General features: G+C 45.6%; 1 protein-coding gene across 2 annotated transcripts in view; it reads right to left on the bottom strand.

Moving 5' to 3' along the window:
- The window catches only part of LOC115135806 (THO complex subunit 2-like), a 67,184-nt gene that overhangs the window by 21,945 nt on the left and 31,305 nt on the right, over positions 1 to 13,934 (bottom strand). For both annotated transcript variants that reach the window (XM_065023669.1, XM_065023670.1), the window contains exons 16-27: positions 13,695 to 13,779; positions 10,902 to 10,995; positions 10,673 to 10,753; positions 10,237 to 10,333; positions 9,471 to 9,588; positions 8,823 to 9,002; positions 8,195 to 8,359; positions 7,332 to 7,607; positions 6,657 to 6,798; positions 5,924 to 6,081; positions 5,658 to 5,786; positions 5,234 to 5,365 (exon numbers count right to left, since the gene is read on the bottom strand). In XM_065023669.1, coding sequence (XP_064879741.1) covers positions 5,234 to 5,365; positions 5,658 to 5,786; positions 5,924 to 6,081; positions 6,657 to 6,798; positions 7,332 to 7,607; positions 8,195 to 8,359; positions 8,823 to 9,002; positions 9,471 to 9,588; positions 10,237 to 10,333; positions 10,673 to 10,753; positions 10,902 to 10,995; positions 13,695 to 13,779 — 1,657 coding nt within the window. The remainder of the gene's footprint in view (positions 1 to 5,233; positions 5,366 to 5,657; positions 5,787 to 5,923; positions 6,082 to 6,656; positions 6,799 to 7,331; positions 7,608 to 8,194; positions 8,360 to 8,822; positions 9,003 to 9,470; positions 9,589 to 10,236; positions 10,334 to 10,672; positions 10,754 to 10,901; positions 10,996 to 13,694; positions 13,780 to 13,934) is intronic.

Raw genomic sequence — 13,934 nt, 5'->3', positions numbered from 1 at the left:
CCTGCCTAGTCCAACGTTCCAACCACTGGGCTACCTGCCTAGTCCAACGTTCCAACCACTAGGCTACCTGCCTAGTCCAACGTTCCAACCACTAGGCTACCTGCCTAGTCCAACGCTCCAACCACTAGGCTACCTGCTTAGTCCAACGCTCCAACCACTAGGTTACCTGCCTAGTCCAACGCTCCAACCACTAGGTTGCCTGCCTAGTCCAACGCTCCAACCACTAGGCTACCCGCTTAGTCCAACGCTCCAACCACTAGGTTACCAGCCTAGTCCAACGCTCCAACCACTAGGTTACCTCACAAACTTCTACAGATGCACAATCGAGAGCATCCTGGCGGGCTGTATCACCGCCTGGTACGGCAACTGCTCCGCCCTCAACCGTAAGGCTCTCCAGAGGGTAGTGAGGTCTGCACAACGCATCACCGGGGGCAAACTACCTGCCCTCCAGGACACCTACACCACCCGATGTTACAGGAAGGCCATAAAGATCATCAAGGACATCAACCACCCGAACCACTGCCTGTTCACCCCGCTATCATCCAGAAGGCGAGGTCAGTACAGGTGCATCAAAGCTGGGACCGAGAGACTGAAAAACAGCTTCTATCTCAAGGCCATCAGACTGTTAAACAGCCACCACTAACATTGAGTGGCTGCTGCCAACACACTGTCATTGACACTGACCCAACTCCAGCCACTTTAATAATGTAAATATATCACTAGCCACTTTAAACAATGCTACCTTATATAATGTTACTTACCCTACATTATTCATCTCATATGCATACGTATATACTGTACTCTACATCATCGACTGCATCCTTATGTAATACATGTATCACTAGCCACTTTAACTATGCCACTTTGTTTACTTTGTCTACATACTCATCTCATATGTATATACTGTATCGATACCATCTACTGTATGCTGCTCTGTACCATCACTCATTCATATATCCTTATGTACATATTCCTTATCCCCTTACACTGGGTATAAGACAGTAGTTTTGGAATTGTTAGTTAGATTACTTGTTGGTTATCACTGCATTGTCGGAACTAGAAGCACAAGCATTTCGCTACACTCGCATTAACATCTGCTAACCATGTGTATGTGACAAATAAAATTTGATTTGATTTGATAAATAAAATTTGATTTGATTTTTACCTGCTTAGTCCAACGCTCCAACCACTAGGCTGCCTGCCTAGTCCAACGCTCCAACCACTAGGTTGCCTGCCTAGTCCAACGCTCCAACCACTAGGCTGCCTGCCTAGTCCAACGCTCCAACCACTAGGTTGCCTGCCTAGTCCAACGCTCCAACCACTAGGTTGCCTGCCTAGTCCAACGCTCCAACCACTAGGTTACCTGCCTAGTCCAACGCTCCAACCACTAGGTTACCTACCTAGTCCAACGCTCCAACCACTAGGTTACCTACCTAGTCCAACGCTCCAACCACTAGGTTACCTGCCTAGTCCAACGCTCCAACCACTAGGCTACCTACCTAGTCCAACGCTCCAACCACTAGGCTACCTGCCTAGTCCAACGCTCCAACCACTAGGCTACCTGCCTAGTCCAACGCTCCAACCACTAGGTTACCTGCCTGCTCCAACCACTAGGTTACCTGCCTAGTCCAACGCTCCAACCACTAGGTTACCTGCCTAGTCCAACGCTCCAACCACTAGGTTACCTGCCTAGTCCAACGCTCCAACCACTAGGCTGCCTGCCTAGTCCAACGCTCCAACCACTAGGTTGCCTGCCTAGTCCAACGCTCCAACCACTAGGTTGCCTGCCTAGTCCAACGCTCCAACCACTAGGTTACCTGCCTAGTCCAACGCTCCAACCACTAGGTTACCTACCTAGTCCAACGCTCCAACCACTAGGTTGCCTGCCTAGTCCAACGCTCCAACCACTAGGTTGCCTGCCTAGTCCAACGCTCCAACCACTAGGCTACCTACCTAGTCCAACGCTCCAACCACTAGGCTACCTGCCTAGTCCAACGCTCCAACCACTAGGCTACCTGCCTAGTCCAACGCTCCAACCACTAGGTTACCTGCCTGCTCCAACCACTAGGTTACCTGCCTAGTCCAACGCTCCAACCACTAGGTTACCTGCCTAGTCCAATTCTCCAACCACTAGGCTACCTACCTAGTCCAACGCTCCAACCACTAGGTTACCTGCCTAGTCCAACGCTCCAACCACTAGGTTGCCTGCCTAGTCCAACGCTCCAACCACTAGGTTGCCTGCCTAGTCCAACGCTCCAACCACTAGGCTACCTGCCTAGTCCAACGCTCCAACCACTAGGCTACCTGCCTAGTCCAACGCTCCAACCACTAGGTTACCTGCCTAGTCCAACGCTCGTTAGTTGTGATAGACCTATAAACTTGGGAATGTCTTAGAAATGAAAACATAAGGGCTGCACGATGCAACTTGATAACGATGATTTGGAAAAAGTTGCAAAAAAAGGGATGCGCTCTGATCCTACCAGTGGGGGGAGAGAGACAACTGCATTGCTGCTTGTATAGCAAGAAAGTTACAGGGTATCGACTCAATGGAAGACAGAATTAAAAAATGAAATGAGAAAGAAAAGCTACAACAACCAAAAGCCAACAGGTAGGCTGCTATTTACACTACAATCTGAGGAGTTGTGTAGACTCACTGTACGACGGTGAGAAGCACAGTAACGGGATGGCTAGCCTCAATTAGCTAGCTTCTCTCGGGTTTGATACAGTCAAGACGATATCATAACCACCATCGATAAGGGACATTACTGTGCAGCTGTATTCATCGACCTGGCCAAGGCTTCCGACTCTGTCAATCACCACATTCTTATCAGCGGACTCAAAAGCCTTAGTTTATCAAATGATTGCCTCGCCTGGTTCACCAACTACTTCTCTGATAGAATCGGAGGGACAGTTGTCCGGACCTCTGGCAGTCTCTATGGGGCTGTCACAGGGTTCAATTCTCGGGCAGACTCTCTTCTTTGTATACATCAATGATGTCGCTCTTGCTGCTGGTGATTCTCTGATCCACCTCTACACAGACAACACCATTCTGTATACTTCTGGCCCTTGTTTGGACATTGTGTTAACTAACCTCCAGATGATCTTCAATGCCAGCACCTGTACATAGCCCATCTGTAAATAGCCCATCCAACTACCTCATCCCCATACTGTATTTATTTATTTACCTGGCTCCTTTGCACCCCAGTATCTCTACTTGCACATTCAACTTCTGCACATCTAACAATCCAGTGTTTAATTGCTATAATTGTAATTACTTCACCACCATGGCCTATGTATTGCCTTTACCTCCCTTATCCTACCTCATTTGCACACACTGTATATATACTTTTTTCTACTTTATTATTGACTGTATGTTTGTTTATTCCATGTGTAACTCGGTGTTGTTGTATGTGTCAAACTGCTTTGCTTTATCTTGGCCAGGTCGCAGTTGTAAATGAGAACTTGTTCTCAACTAGCCTACCTGGTTAAATAAAGGTGATTTAAAAAATAATAATAAATAAAAGACAGGTACTATGTAATCCGATGGGATGATAAATAACTAGCAAGAAGTTAGTTTAGTGCGAGATAAATGGTTACGGTCTCTCCCTCCGAGTCTCAAAGCCAATTTATGCTTGCTCCGGGATTGCAAACCGGAGCCTCCATACGGAGGGTTTGATGCAATTGTGGTGCCTCCGGAGGCTTGCAGAGGACAAATCGAGCTCCATACGGCATCACCTTATGCCTCCCAAATTCAATCATGAAGTGATTAGAGAGTGATTAAAGTGACAATAGAGTGCTGAGTACCAGGCCATTAGAGGGCCATTAGCAAGTTTGTTAGGCTACTCATCAGGGCCATTAGCAAGTTTGTTAGGCTACTCTTCAGGGCCATAAGCAAGCTTGTTAGGCTACTCTTCAGGGCCATAAGCAAGTTTATTAGGCTACTCATCAGGGCCATTAGCAAGTTTGTTAGGCTACTCATCAGGGACATTCGCAAGTTTGTTAGGCTACTCCTCAGGGCCATAAGCAAGTTTGTTAGGCTACTCCTCAGGGCCATTAGTAAGTTTGTTAGGCAACTCATCAGGGCCATTAGCAAGTTTGTTAGGCTACTCATCAGGGCCATTAGCAAGTTTGCTAGGCTACTCATCAGGGCCATTAGCAAGTTTGCTAGGCTATTCATTTGCACAGTTTTGGATTGGGATTACCTTGACCAATGGTCACAGGGAATTTGACTGCGGTCATGACTCGTGACTGCCAGTGTTGCAGTAATACAGTCACCGCATCAGCACTACTGTTGTCACCTTCTGTTGTATAACACAAGCGTTTCAATAGGAGGGTACCCTCAGATTAAAAATCAACAGTCTTGGCTCTAGATTACACCCATCTATGCATACTTTACATTGTGAGATCAGACATAAGGTAGCCTAGGGTGGTAGGTAGCCTAGGTGGTAGGTAGCCTAGGGTGGTAGGTAGCCTAGCGGTTAAGAGCGTTGAGCCAGTAACTGAAAGGTCCCCTTGCCGGCAAGGTAGAAAAATCTGGCGTTTTGCCCTTGAGCAAGGCAGTTTAACTCCAACAACTGCACCCTGGGCACCGATGACATGGACGTCGATTGAGGCAGCCCACTGCACCTCTCTGATTCAGAGGGGTTGGGTTGAATGCATTCCATTGTACAACTGACTAGGTATCCCCCTTTCCCTTGATAATATCACTATAATCCAAGTGTTCATATTCAAAGTTGCTTTCATTTCTGCGCATCTAACTTGTAAACATGTCAACTGTATTAAATTAGTACTTTTTTCAATTCCACAATAAATTAACAGCCATCAAAATAAAGTGATCTTTCTTGTGATGTAATTGTCGACACGATGTGTTAAATCCCAGACAAAGCTTCAGCATTCTTATAGATGCTACAGAAAGACAACGCATTCCATTGAGCCCATTTCAGCCATCACCAGCATGTGTTTGACAGGTCATTACAAACATTTTGGAGGTCGTAACGTTAACGGGAAAAAGCGACAGGCACAAGCAAGAGTATGAAAGAGTCGTAGGAGTAAAATGAAAGCAATCAATCCAGGAAGAATCAGGTGACAAGTGGATTTTGCACCACTCAAACACAGTAAAAAGACAGCTTCACAGGTTGGAGGGGCATGTGTGTTGCTAAATAAAAAGCCGTAATAAGACAAATAGACCAGATTGACTTCTTCAGAAGGCTTTAAAACAAAAGGAGGAACTCACTTTAGTCAGCTTGTAGTGCCATTTGTGCACCACGTGTCTGAAGTTCTCATAGTCCAGCTGGTCGGCTTTGTTCCCTCCGTCGAAGCCTGTGGCTCTGAAGATGGTCAGGAAGCCTGGGTAGTTACCACACTCCTTGAAGGGGGGACAACACACAGACAAGATGAAGAGTGGACAACACACAGACAAGATGAAGAGTGGACAACACACAGACAAGATGAAGAGTGGACAATGGTTACATTTGCATTGTACAGCTTCCACACTTGTGTGAATGTTAGTAATATCAGTAGATAATGTTGCCCAGCCTCAAATCAACTCCTAGCCCCTAGGAGGCCGATACCCTATGCACTTGAGATCTGAGAAGGTGTAGTGTGTGTGTGTGTGTGTGTGTGTGTGAGAGAGAGAGCGAGAGGTGTGTAGTGGGTACCTTCTCGTAGACAGCACGGTCGCTGTGCCAGCGGGTCACAGTCTCCAGCATGCAGCACAGGAAACGTCCGTAGCGCCGCGACTCGTTCTCTGTGCAGCTGGCCACCGTGTAGATGATGTCAGAGAACACCTGCAGAGAAGACCACGCAACACAGTTAGGAGGTCAGGACAGAGTAATGAAGTGCTGAAAATCCCATGGTATAATAACACGTGACAACCTGAGACAGTAGAGGGCAAAGAGGCAGAAAGGGGACAGAGATGTCTCACCCGGTCATAGCAGAGCAGGGTGCAGAAGTTGGGGGTCTTCTGCTGGTGCACCAGCTCCACAAAGCGGGCGCAGTACACAGCGTCGATGGCAGAGAAGATACAGCGAGGGAACAGACACAGCTGCAGGAACTTAGTGATGGTCTCATTCTTGGTGGATTCTGAACGAGGGAGAAAATAGAGGGAGGGAGAGAGGAAAATTATTTATAAAAAGGAGGATGGGAGAAGAACAGAAGAACAGTGAATTAGAATTGCAGTCATGACTCCCATGACTCATCTTTTGAGTCACTAATTCTTCAAATAAGATTTGAGAAGGCTCAAACACACACTCATTTAAAATGTAATTAGCTTGGGTTAGCTGCACAAAGATATTGTTAAATATGACAGACGTGTTTGTTAATGAAATGGTAGAGTTGACAGCTGCCAATAACCCACATCCACCAAAACAGACTATGGCGTCATATCATCAAACTCCTCCATATTAATGTAATTACTTCGGTCATGGTCATGCTTGTTAACGGGGCTAAAACAAACAAGATGAGGCTGGTTTTGAGGCACCCCCCTGGGAGCTGACGGGGCTTAGCAGTTCTGTGGTGTTACGGTCTCAACAACAGAGCCTGCTCTAATGGGAAGAGGAGGCTGGGTGAGGGAGGGTCTTCTGGGATGAGTGCTGTGAGGGGCAGTAAGCAGTGTGCGCTTGAGTGAGTGAGTGAGTGAGAGAGAGAGACTATCTTACTGGCGAGGAGCCAGTTGTCTTTCTCCAGTTTGAGGCGGTGCAGGACCCTCTGGACGTGCTCCAGCTGCTTCTTCTCCTCCTCCTGCAGCTTGTCCTGTAGGGCCGTGCAGCGCTCCTTCTCCTTTTTCTTCTTGTTCATGGGCTGCAGACAGACAGCAGACACCAGACAGACAGACGGGCTGATTAGTGTGTGTTTATGGGCTGCAGACAGACAGCAGACAGACAGACAGGCTGCAGTTTAGATGGGGTGAACACATACACATAGAGAACACTAATAACAACTTGGAGTTGAAGCACAATACAATTATAGTGCAATTACCATAACTCTCCAAGTCAAGTGATAATTGGAGACCATTGCAATTCCACCACAATGAACTGTGTGACTGTGTGTTTGGAGGGCATTTAATGAGCTGTTGATGAGGGAGAGATTAACTGGAAGATGAGAAAATTCTCTGTGTGCTGCAGTATTGTCATCAAGGGGTCTGATAGATTGCTGGAGTCCTGTTCATTAGGCACCAAACAGAAGAAAACGGACTGAAACAGGGAGGGACTACTTGGACTTGTCCACTACATGGTTAAATAAGAAATGCTAATTGACATTTTCCATAGCAAAACCTTTTCAACTGTTTTCCATTGTGTGCTCTAAATGAACACACCCCCGACGATGTGACTCACCACATCAGGGTTCTCCTCGATGGTCTTGACCTGGACCTGGAGCTTCTTCACCTCGCGGTCGTAGGCGTTGTGTGGCACGGCCAGGTCGTACATGGTCAGCGACCAGAAGGTGGCGTAGAACTGGGGTCGGAGGTCGTCCCAGACGCGGGGTGGGTGCAGGGACACCACAGCCTCATGCACCGGCGACATCACCAGCTCGCACGCAGCCACGTACTTATGGACCTTCTGCTGCTGCCGGTTGCTCTTCTCAGCTTTCTTCAGCTCATCATACTTAGACTGGGGAGAGGCGGGGACAGTCAGTTACGGTCTCCTTTACATGGTAAGATTCACAAACGGATTGATATACAATATGTTTCAGTATAGGAGATTATACAGTCTGGTTCTCCCTGGCTGTGAGAGCAGCAGCCTGAATCAGCCTGATCTGTGGTTCTGTATTATACATTACTCCCAGCAGGACAGTGGGTCTGATCTGTTCCCAGACACACAACCTGACTGAGTTGGTCCCCTCATGAGGAATGTGTGTCAGATGTGATTGTTCAGATGGCGTGACCATGTCGTGTGACGACAGCAGAGGGGGAACTCAGCATGTTTCACGCCCGGCCAGGACGACAGTAAATCAGGTTACACAGCACATGGGAGGAGGGCGGCTGTCGCTCTCTGGAACTAAACCATTCTTCTACCAGGACACTACGTGGCCAGTGATCTCAAAGCATTACAGTTCACATCAATTCAAGGTTGTAGTCGTATGAGTTTGTATTGAATTTATTTGTAGTGTCCTGGACACATATACTCACTGTGGATGTATCCATTGGTCATACTGTACAAGCTAAAGGTGAAGTGCCAGAGGGAAGGAGTCTACTCACCAGGATCTGATGTCCGTACATTGGGCGTGAGAGGAAGAAGGCAGCGTCGTGGGGGGTGTGAAACTGGTTGCACAGGATGTCAATGGAGGGAACACGCTTGATGTAGTCCTCAGTACTCAGGTTGGATGCCAGGAAGCCACCAAACTGGACCAGGGTGTCGTGACACTGTAGCCAGGGGACATGGCGGAGAGTCAGCGTGTCCAGAATGGCACCCTAATCCTTCTTTAGTGCACTACTTTTGACAAGGGCCATGGCCTCTGGTTGAAAGTAGTGCTCTATATAGGAAATAAGGTTCTATTTTTGACACATCCCAGGAAGTTCATTCTCCCTTATTACACAGCCATGTCCGTGTGTTATTAATCTCACAGTTCCTTATTTGTTTAAGGACACAACCTGGGTCATTAAAACCATCCATCAATGTGGCCCAATACGGCACACAGAGGCAATTGTGTGAGATTATCGACGAGGAAAGCTCACAGCTTCCAGGCAACTTGGGGGAATTAAACTAAACATAAATTGTCAGCTGTATAATGTTTAAGAAATGTAGTAATGAGGAAAAAGGAGAACTCCATTCCTCTGATGTAGCTTATGGACTTTAAGTTACCCTCTGCGGGTTATGAGTTCATACCTGGTCGTAGAGCTTTCCCACCAGTTTGAGGTGTTTCTCGCCCCCCTCTAGAAAGACCACCCCGTTGCGTTGCTGGGCCATGAGGAGACAGAGGGGCAGAGCCAGCTCATGGTCCAACAGGGCATCCTTTAGACGCTGGGACGACTTCTTAGTGTTACGGATCTGACCAAAGTAACCACCCTGGGGACAGAAAGAAAATAGAATTGAACTTTTTCAAGTCATGCTTAGCAATAGCCAACTAATATAATGTGCCTCAGCTTTGAGCTGGTCATGATGTATAGTTTCAACGTTTAAGTCAGACTAAAGATGGCCCAGTACCTCAGCTTTGAGCTGGTCATGGTGTATAGTTTCAACGTTTAAGTCAGACTAAAGATGGCCCAGTACCTCAGCTTTGAGCTGGTCATGGTGTATAGTTTCAACGTTTAAGTCAGACTAAAGATGGCCCAGTACCTCAGCTTTGAGCTGGTCATGGTGTATAGTTTCAACGTTTAAGTCAGACTAAAGATGGCCCAGTACCTCAGCTTTGAGCTGGTCATGGTGTATAGTTTCAACGTTTAAGTCAGACTAAAGATGGCCCAGTACCTCAGCTTTGAGCTGGTCATGGTGTATAGTTTCAACGTTTAAGTCAGACTAAAGATGGCCCAGTACCTCAGCTTTGAGCTGCTCCCCTCCAGTCATAGCCTCCATCTGCTCTGATGTCATCTCATCCGTGATCTCGATGCCGGCCATCTTCTGCACCACCTCTTTTAGAATCAGCAGGTCAAAACTGCAGTGGGGGGAAAACACAACAGAAGTATATTTGTGAATGCGGACAAACAAATAATATGTGCACATACACAAAAATAAACATGTGTCAACAACATCGTTGGGCGAAAACAAATCGTAGGAGTAGCTAAGGACAGCACACTAATAATAGTAGATTCCAGCAAATCGACATAATTTATTCTCTTCCATGCTGTTTCATGGGCACTATGGCAGAGTGCCACCTCTATTTACTTCCCCTGCATTCCTGGCCCTGGAGAAGGACTGATCTGAACTGATGGGAGGGAGGGAGGGAGGGAGGGAAAGTTGCCATGAAGCCCAGTGTGATTCACTACCTGCTGACTCCAGCCATTACAGGGAGACCAGGGCTGTGATAATTACCCTCCCCCTTCCTCTATGGGTGCCCAAACACCCACACAGTCAGCAGCCTCCTCATCAACACCACATTACTCAGCAGCTCTGCCCAGGCCAGGGCCCTGCAGGGAGGCACAACAACAGCCAAGGCCCCTCTCTTTCAGCTCAGAGTCTAGCCAGACAGAGACGGAGGGGAGCCAGTTGACTGACTACGAACAACAAACTCCATCACTATGAATCACATCAGAGCCAGCAAGTCAATGAGGTGGCTGTCTGCCTGATGAGGAGTTATTCTTACCTCTTCCCTGCTTTCAGCGTATTGGTCACATACTGGAGGAGGCCGGCCAACTCGATTGGGTATTTCCTGAAAACAGCTCCACACAGACTAGCCAGGCCTGGATAGGAGACAGGAGAAAGGTCAGCAGTCCATTAGTTAGCAAGCAAGCAGACATATGTTGCATAAACATAGTCAACTAGAGTTGTACTGGGATGGACCTACATGGAACAAAAGCACACCCTAATGCACCTTCGACAATAAAGCTGATTTGTGACATCAGGGTCATGTTCGGTAGGACACACTGTAGTGAAACATTTTGTACCGTAAAACGAAAATCTGTGTTCTTATTGGACAAGTTCAGGTGGTACCTCCCTTTTTCACACCATTTCTAAATATTTTGTCCTGAACACAACCCAAGTCAAACACTCCCCCCAAATTGCTGTAGTAGCGAACTCACTCTGAAGCCAGGAGGATATCGTAGTGTCGTCATGTTTCATCTTCTCTTTCTCTGGATTGGCCAGCGCTTCAATAATGCAATCTATTGTCAATGAGTTAAGGTGCACAACACGGCAAGTCTTAATACACTCTGACTGCTATGGCTGGACTAAAGCATTCCAAATACATAGTTAAACAAAGTACTGAATGTGTATAAATACATGAGTCACAAAATGGCAGAGTAAGGATACAGGCCATGACATCATAGTTGAGTGAGGTGAGGTACTTGAGGGAGTCTACCACTGGACCGATGAGGTTGTCATACCACTGGATCTGAGACAGGATCTGAGAGAGGAACAATAATACAACACAGACCAGAGTGAGGCTCTCTCCACTAGCCTACCTATTGTTCCTGCAGTAAGGAGGATTCACCATCTTCATCAAATGTGTTCATCATTTATCTGCAGAATCGCCAAAAAGCCTACCTGTATGCAAATTAGGGAGACAAATGACCAATTCAATTCGGTAGGCTACTGACGAGTCACTCACTTTAACGAGTCACTCACTTTAACGTCACTGTCTGGCAAGTCCTGATGGGACTTCAAAGCGAAAATATAATATAAACAAGATGTTTAGTCTACTTGTCCAGGCGCGATAGCATGGACTTAACTAGGTTGTATGGTTTATGAATGGCAAGGATATAAGGGATCCACTTTATTCAGTCGGTTCAACAGCTTTTAGAAACTAGTCAAGCTTGCTATTTGTCAATCACAGCACAGTAAATTGACTATGCGCCACCACTCTGTAGCTGCATGTGAAACACACCAGGGTCCAATGTTACATTTTTTCCTCACTGGCCCGATTGGGCCAGTTGGCCAAGAACTCTGCTGGCCCGAACAGAATTGCTACTGGTCCAGACATGGTGTAGTTCTTAAATGCATTGCAGTTATGCAGGGCTAATAGATTGGCATGCGTTCTCCCTATATTCAGCTATTAATATACTTATTTTGGTTGATATGTATTTATGTATTAAAAAGCTGTGTAATATAATTTAGCTTTGCAAGTCATTACTCTATTCTTTAGAAACAAAAATGAATGCAATACAATTCTAAAGGATGTTGTTTTGAGATTTTAAAATAGGATGCTGCCCCTAAAGACAAACGTTCCAAAAGAGATCGTCTAGCCAAGATAAATGCCAGGTGTCTTTTTGTTTCCTAGTATGTTTACTTTTGTAAATCACTTTGCCTAAAATAAATACGTTTAGCGAGTAGATTGCTATTGCTAATAACTCTTCAGCAACCGCACGACTATATATAAAACAGTTCAAATCTGAGGCCACCGCCAGACCCTAACCCGCGAATATAGAAAATGCGCTGTAGGCTACAGTCAGAGGGCGGAACGAGTTTGACAGGGGGTGCATGTTTTTTGTGTGCCTATTTTCGATATATTTCTGCTTATAATTTCTGATATTTTGGTAAGCTATGTGTTAGTCAACTTGTCTATAATTAGATATATGCAGCTTCTCTTCTGTCATTATATGTTGCTCTAGATCAGCTATTCCCAAACTGGGGTACGCACAACGCCGTCGGGGGTACACCAAATAAAAACGTGATCCAAATGCGATTCTCTCTTCACATTTTCAAACAGTAGATTTACATTTTCCAACGGGGCTATACATTTGGGTTTTTAGGTTTTTATCTCGCCTCGTAGCCTCGTTTCACCGCCAAAAATAAAATTAAACCATCTAGTGTTCAGTGAAATAACAACACAATGTCAAATACAGGTAGCCTAGACAAATAATTAACATCCAATTACATTAACCGTTACTCTCTCATGGGAAACCTTCACTCTCGCACAGACATTTTAGAAACATGACACTTCGAAAAATAAGCCACAGGAGTTTTTGAGAGAGAATAAGACAACTTTTGAGTAGTAAGACATGAATAAAATCAACAGATACCATTAATAAGAAGGGGCTAGAAGAGTCTTACATGGGAAGCTACTGAGTGGCTAGGACAGACAAGTGTGGTGGATGAATCAGAATTAGTTGGGTAACATAAATAAGTTGTTTTATTTACATAATATGCTTATGTAAATACTCGTCATTAGAATGTTTCCCTTTGGACTAAAGGGTTGGCAGTTGCACGTATCCCTTCTCAGCTAGGGCTCAGTCCTTTGGGGCCCAGAGAGGGGAGTGGTCAGGCTTGTCTTCATATGTGAATATATCTGTTAAACCATCTGGTGCTATGCAGAATATCAGAAGGGGAGGAGGACAGAATGGAACATTGTCTTCACCTATTCTTAAACCATGTGAAGGGATGGCGTGATTAACGGGGAACCAATTAATTGTCTCCACAATGTCTGTATGCCAGTCACTCCCTCCTTTTCCCATTGGGGGAGTATGGCAGTGTCTGGAACCATTGTATGTCCCCTCTGGGTGTACTTGAGATGGGAGTATCTAGAGTTGACAATTGATATATACCATTGGATGAGTTCATGTTTTTGTACTATGAAGTACCAGGAACGAGATTAGAACCTAGTCTTAGAGACCAAACTGAACGATAATTTATAGCTAATGCTATCTGGCTATGGGATACTCGTCTCTCAAGTAAAAGGACCTTTGTGAAGAGTTCCTAAGATCTGTGGTTCGTCATGTAAGTTGAGAGGGGTGTATCTTGACTATAAAAGATCTTTGTATTCTTATGTAGGGACTCTCAGAATTCATTATAGACACGGAATTGATCTGAGAGTCAAAGGGCTATTATGAAGCTCATATTATTAAAGATGAAGTTTAAGTATAACTCTGACTGGTGTGTGGTTTGTAACTCTCCTCATTTGGTAATACAGGAAATTGCTATGATACAAGCCCCATACTATTGTGGAGGACTTAATTATTCCTGCTTCCGCAGATTTGGCTCGGGCATTACTGGGGGAAAAGGCCACAAAAAATATACAGACAATGCCTTCATCAAACAAACACTGTTTCACAACGCATCAGTGACAGTAGGTGAATAGAAGATCATAACATTTTTGAGAATACATACATAGTCAAAGAGGATGGTGGGGTTGCTATGGCTCAGCTTGCCTATCTGCCGCCCAGATGGTTTCACATTCTCTTTGGTCAATCGCCTGGAAAGAAAGAAAGAAACAAAACAAACAAAGAAAAGAAGCAAAGAAGGAAGGAAAGAAGGAAGGAGGAAAGGAAAGAATGGAAGGAAAGAAAGAAATGAAAGGAGCAATTTAACACATTTATTGAAGTATCTTGCAAATATACATGAACCCTG

Source organism: Oncorhynchus nerka, linkage group LG10 (assembly GCF_034236695.1).
Source record: "Oncorhynchus nerka isolate Pitt River linkage group LG10, Oner_Uvic_2.0, whole genome shotgun sequence".
In the NCBI taxonomy this organism is placed as follows: domain Eukaryota; kingdom Metazoa; phylum Chordata; class Actinopteri; order Salmoniformes; family Salmonidae; genus Oncorhynchus; species Oncorhynchus nerka.
The sequence above is the reverse complement of the archived record's forward strand: the minus strand, read 5'-3'. Positions and strand labels throughout refer to the sequence as shown.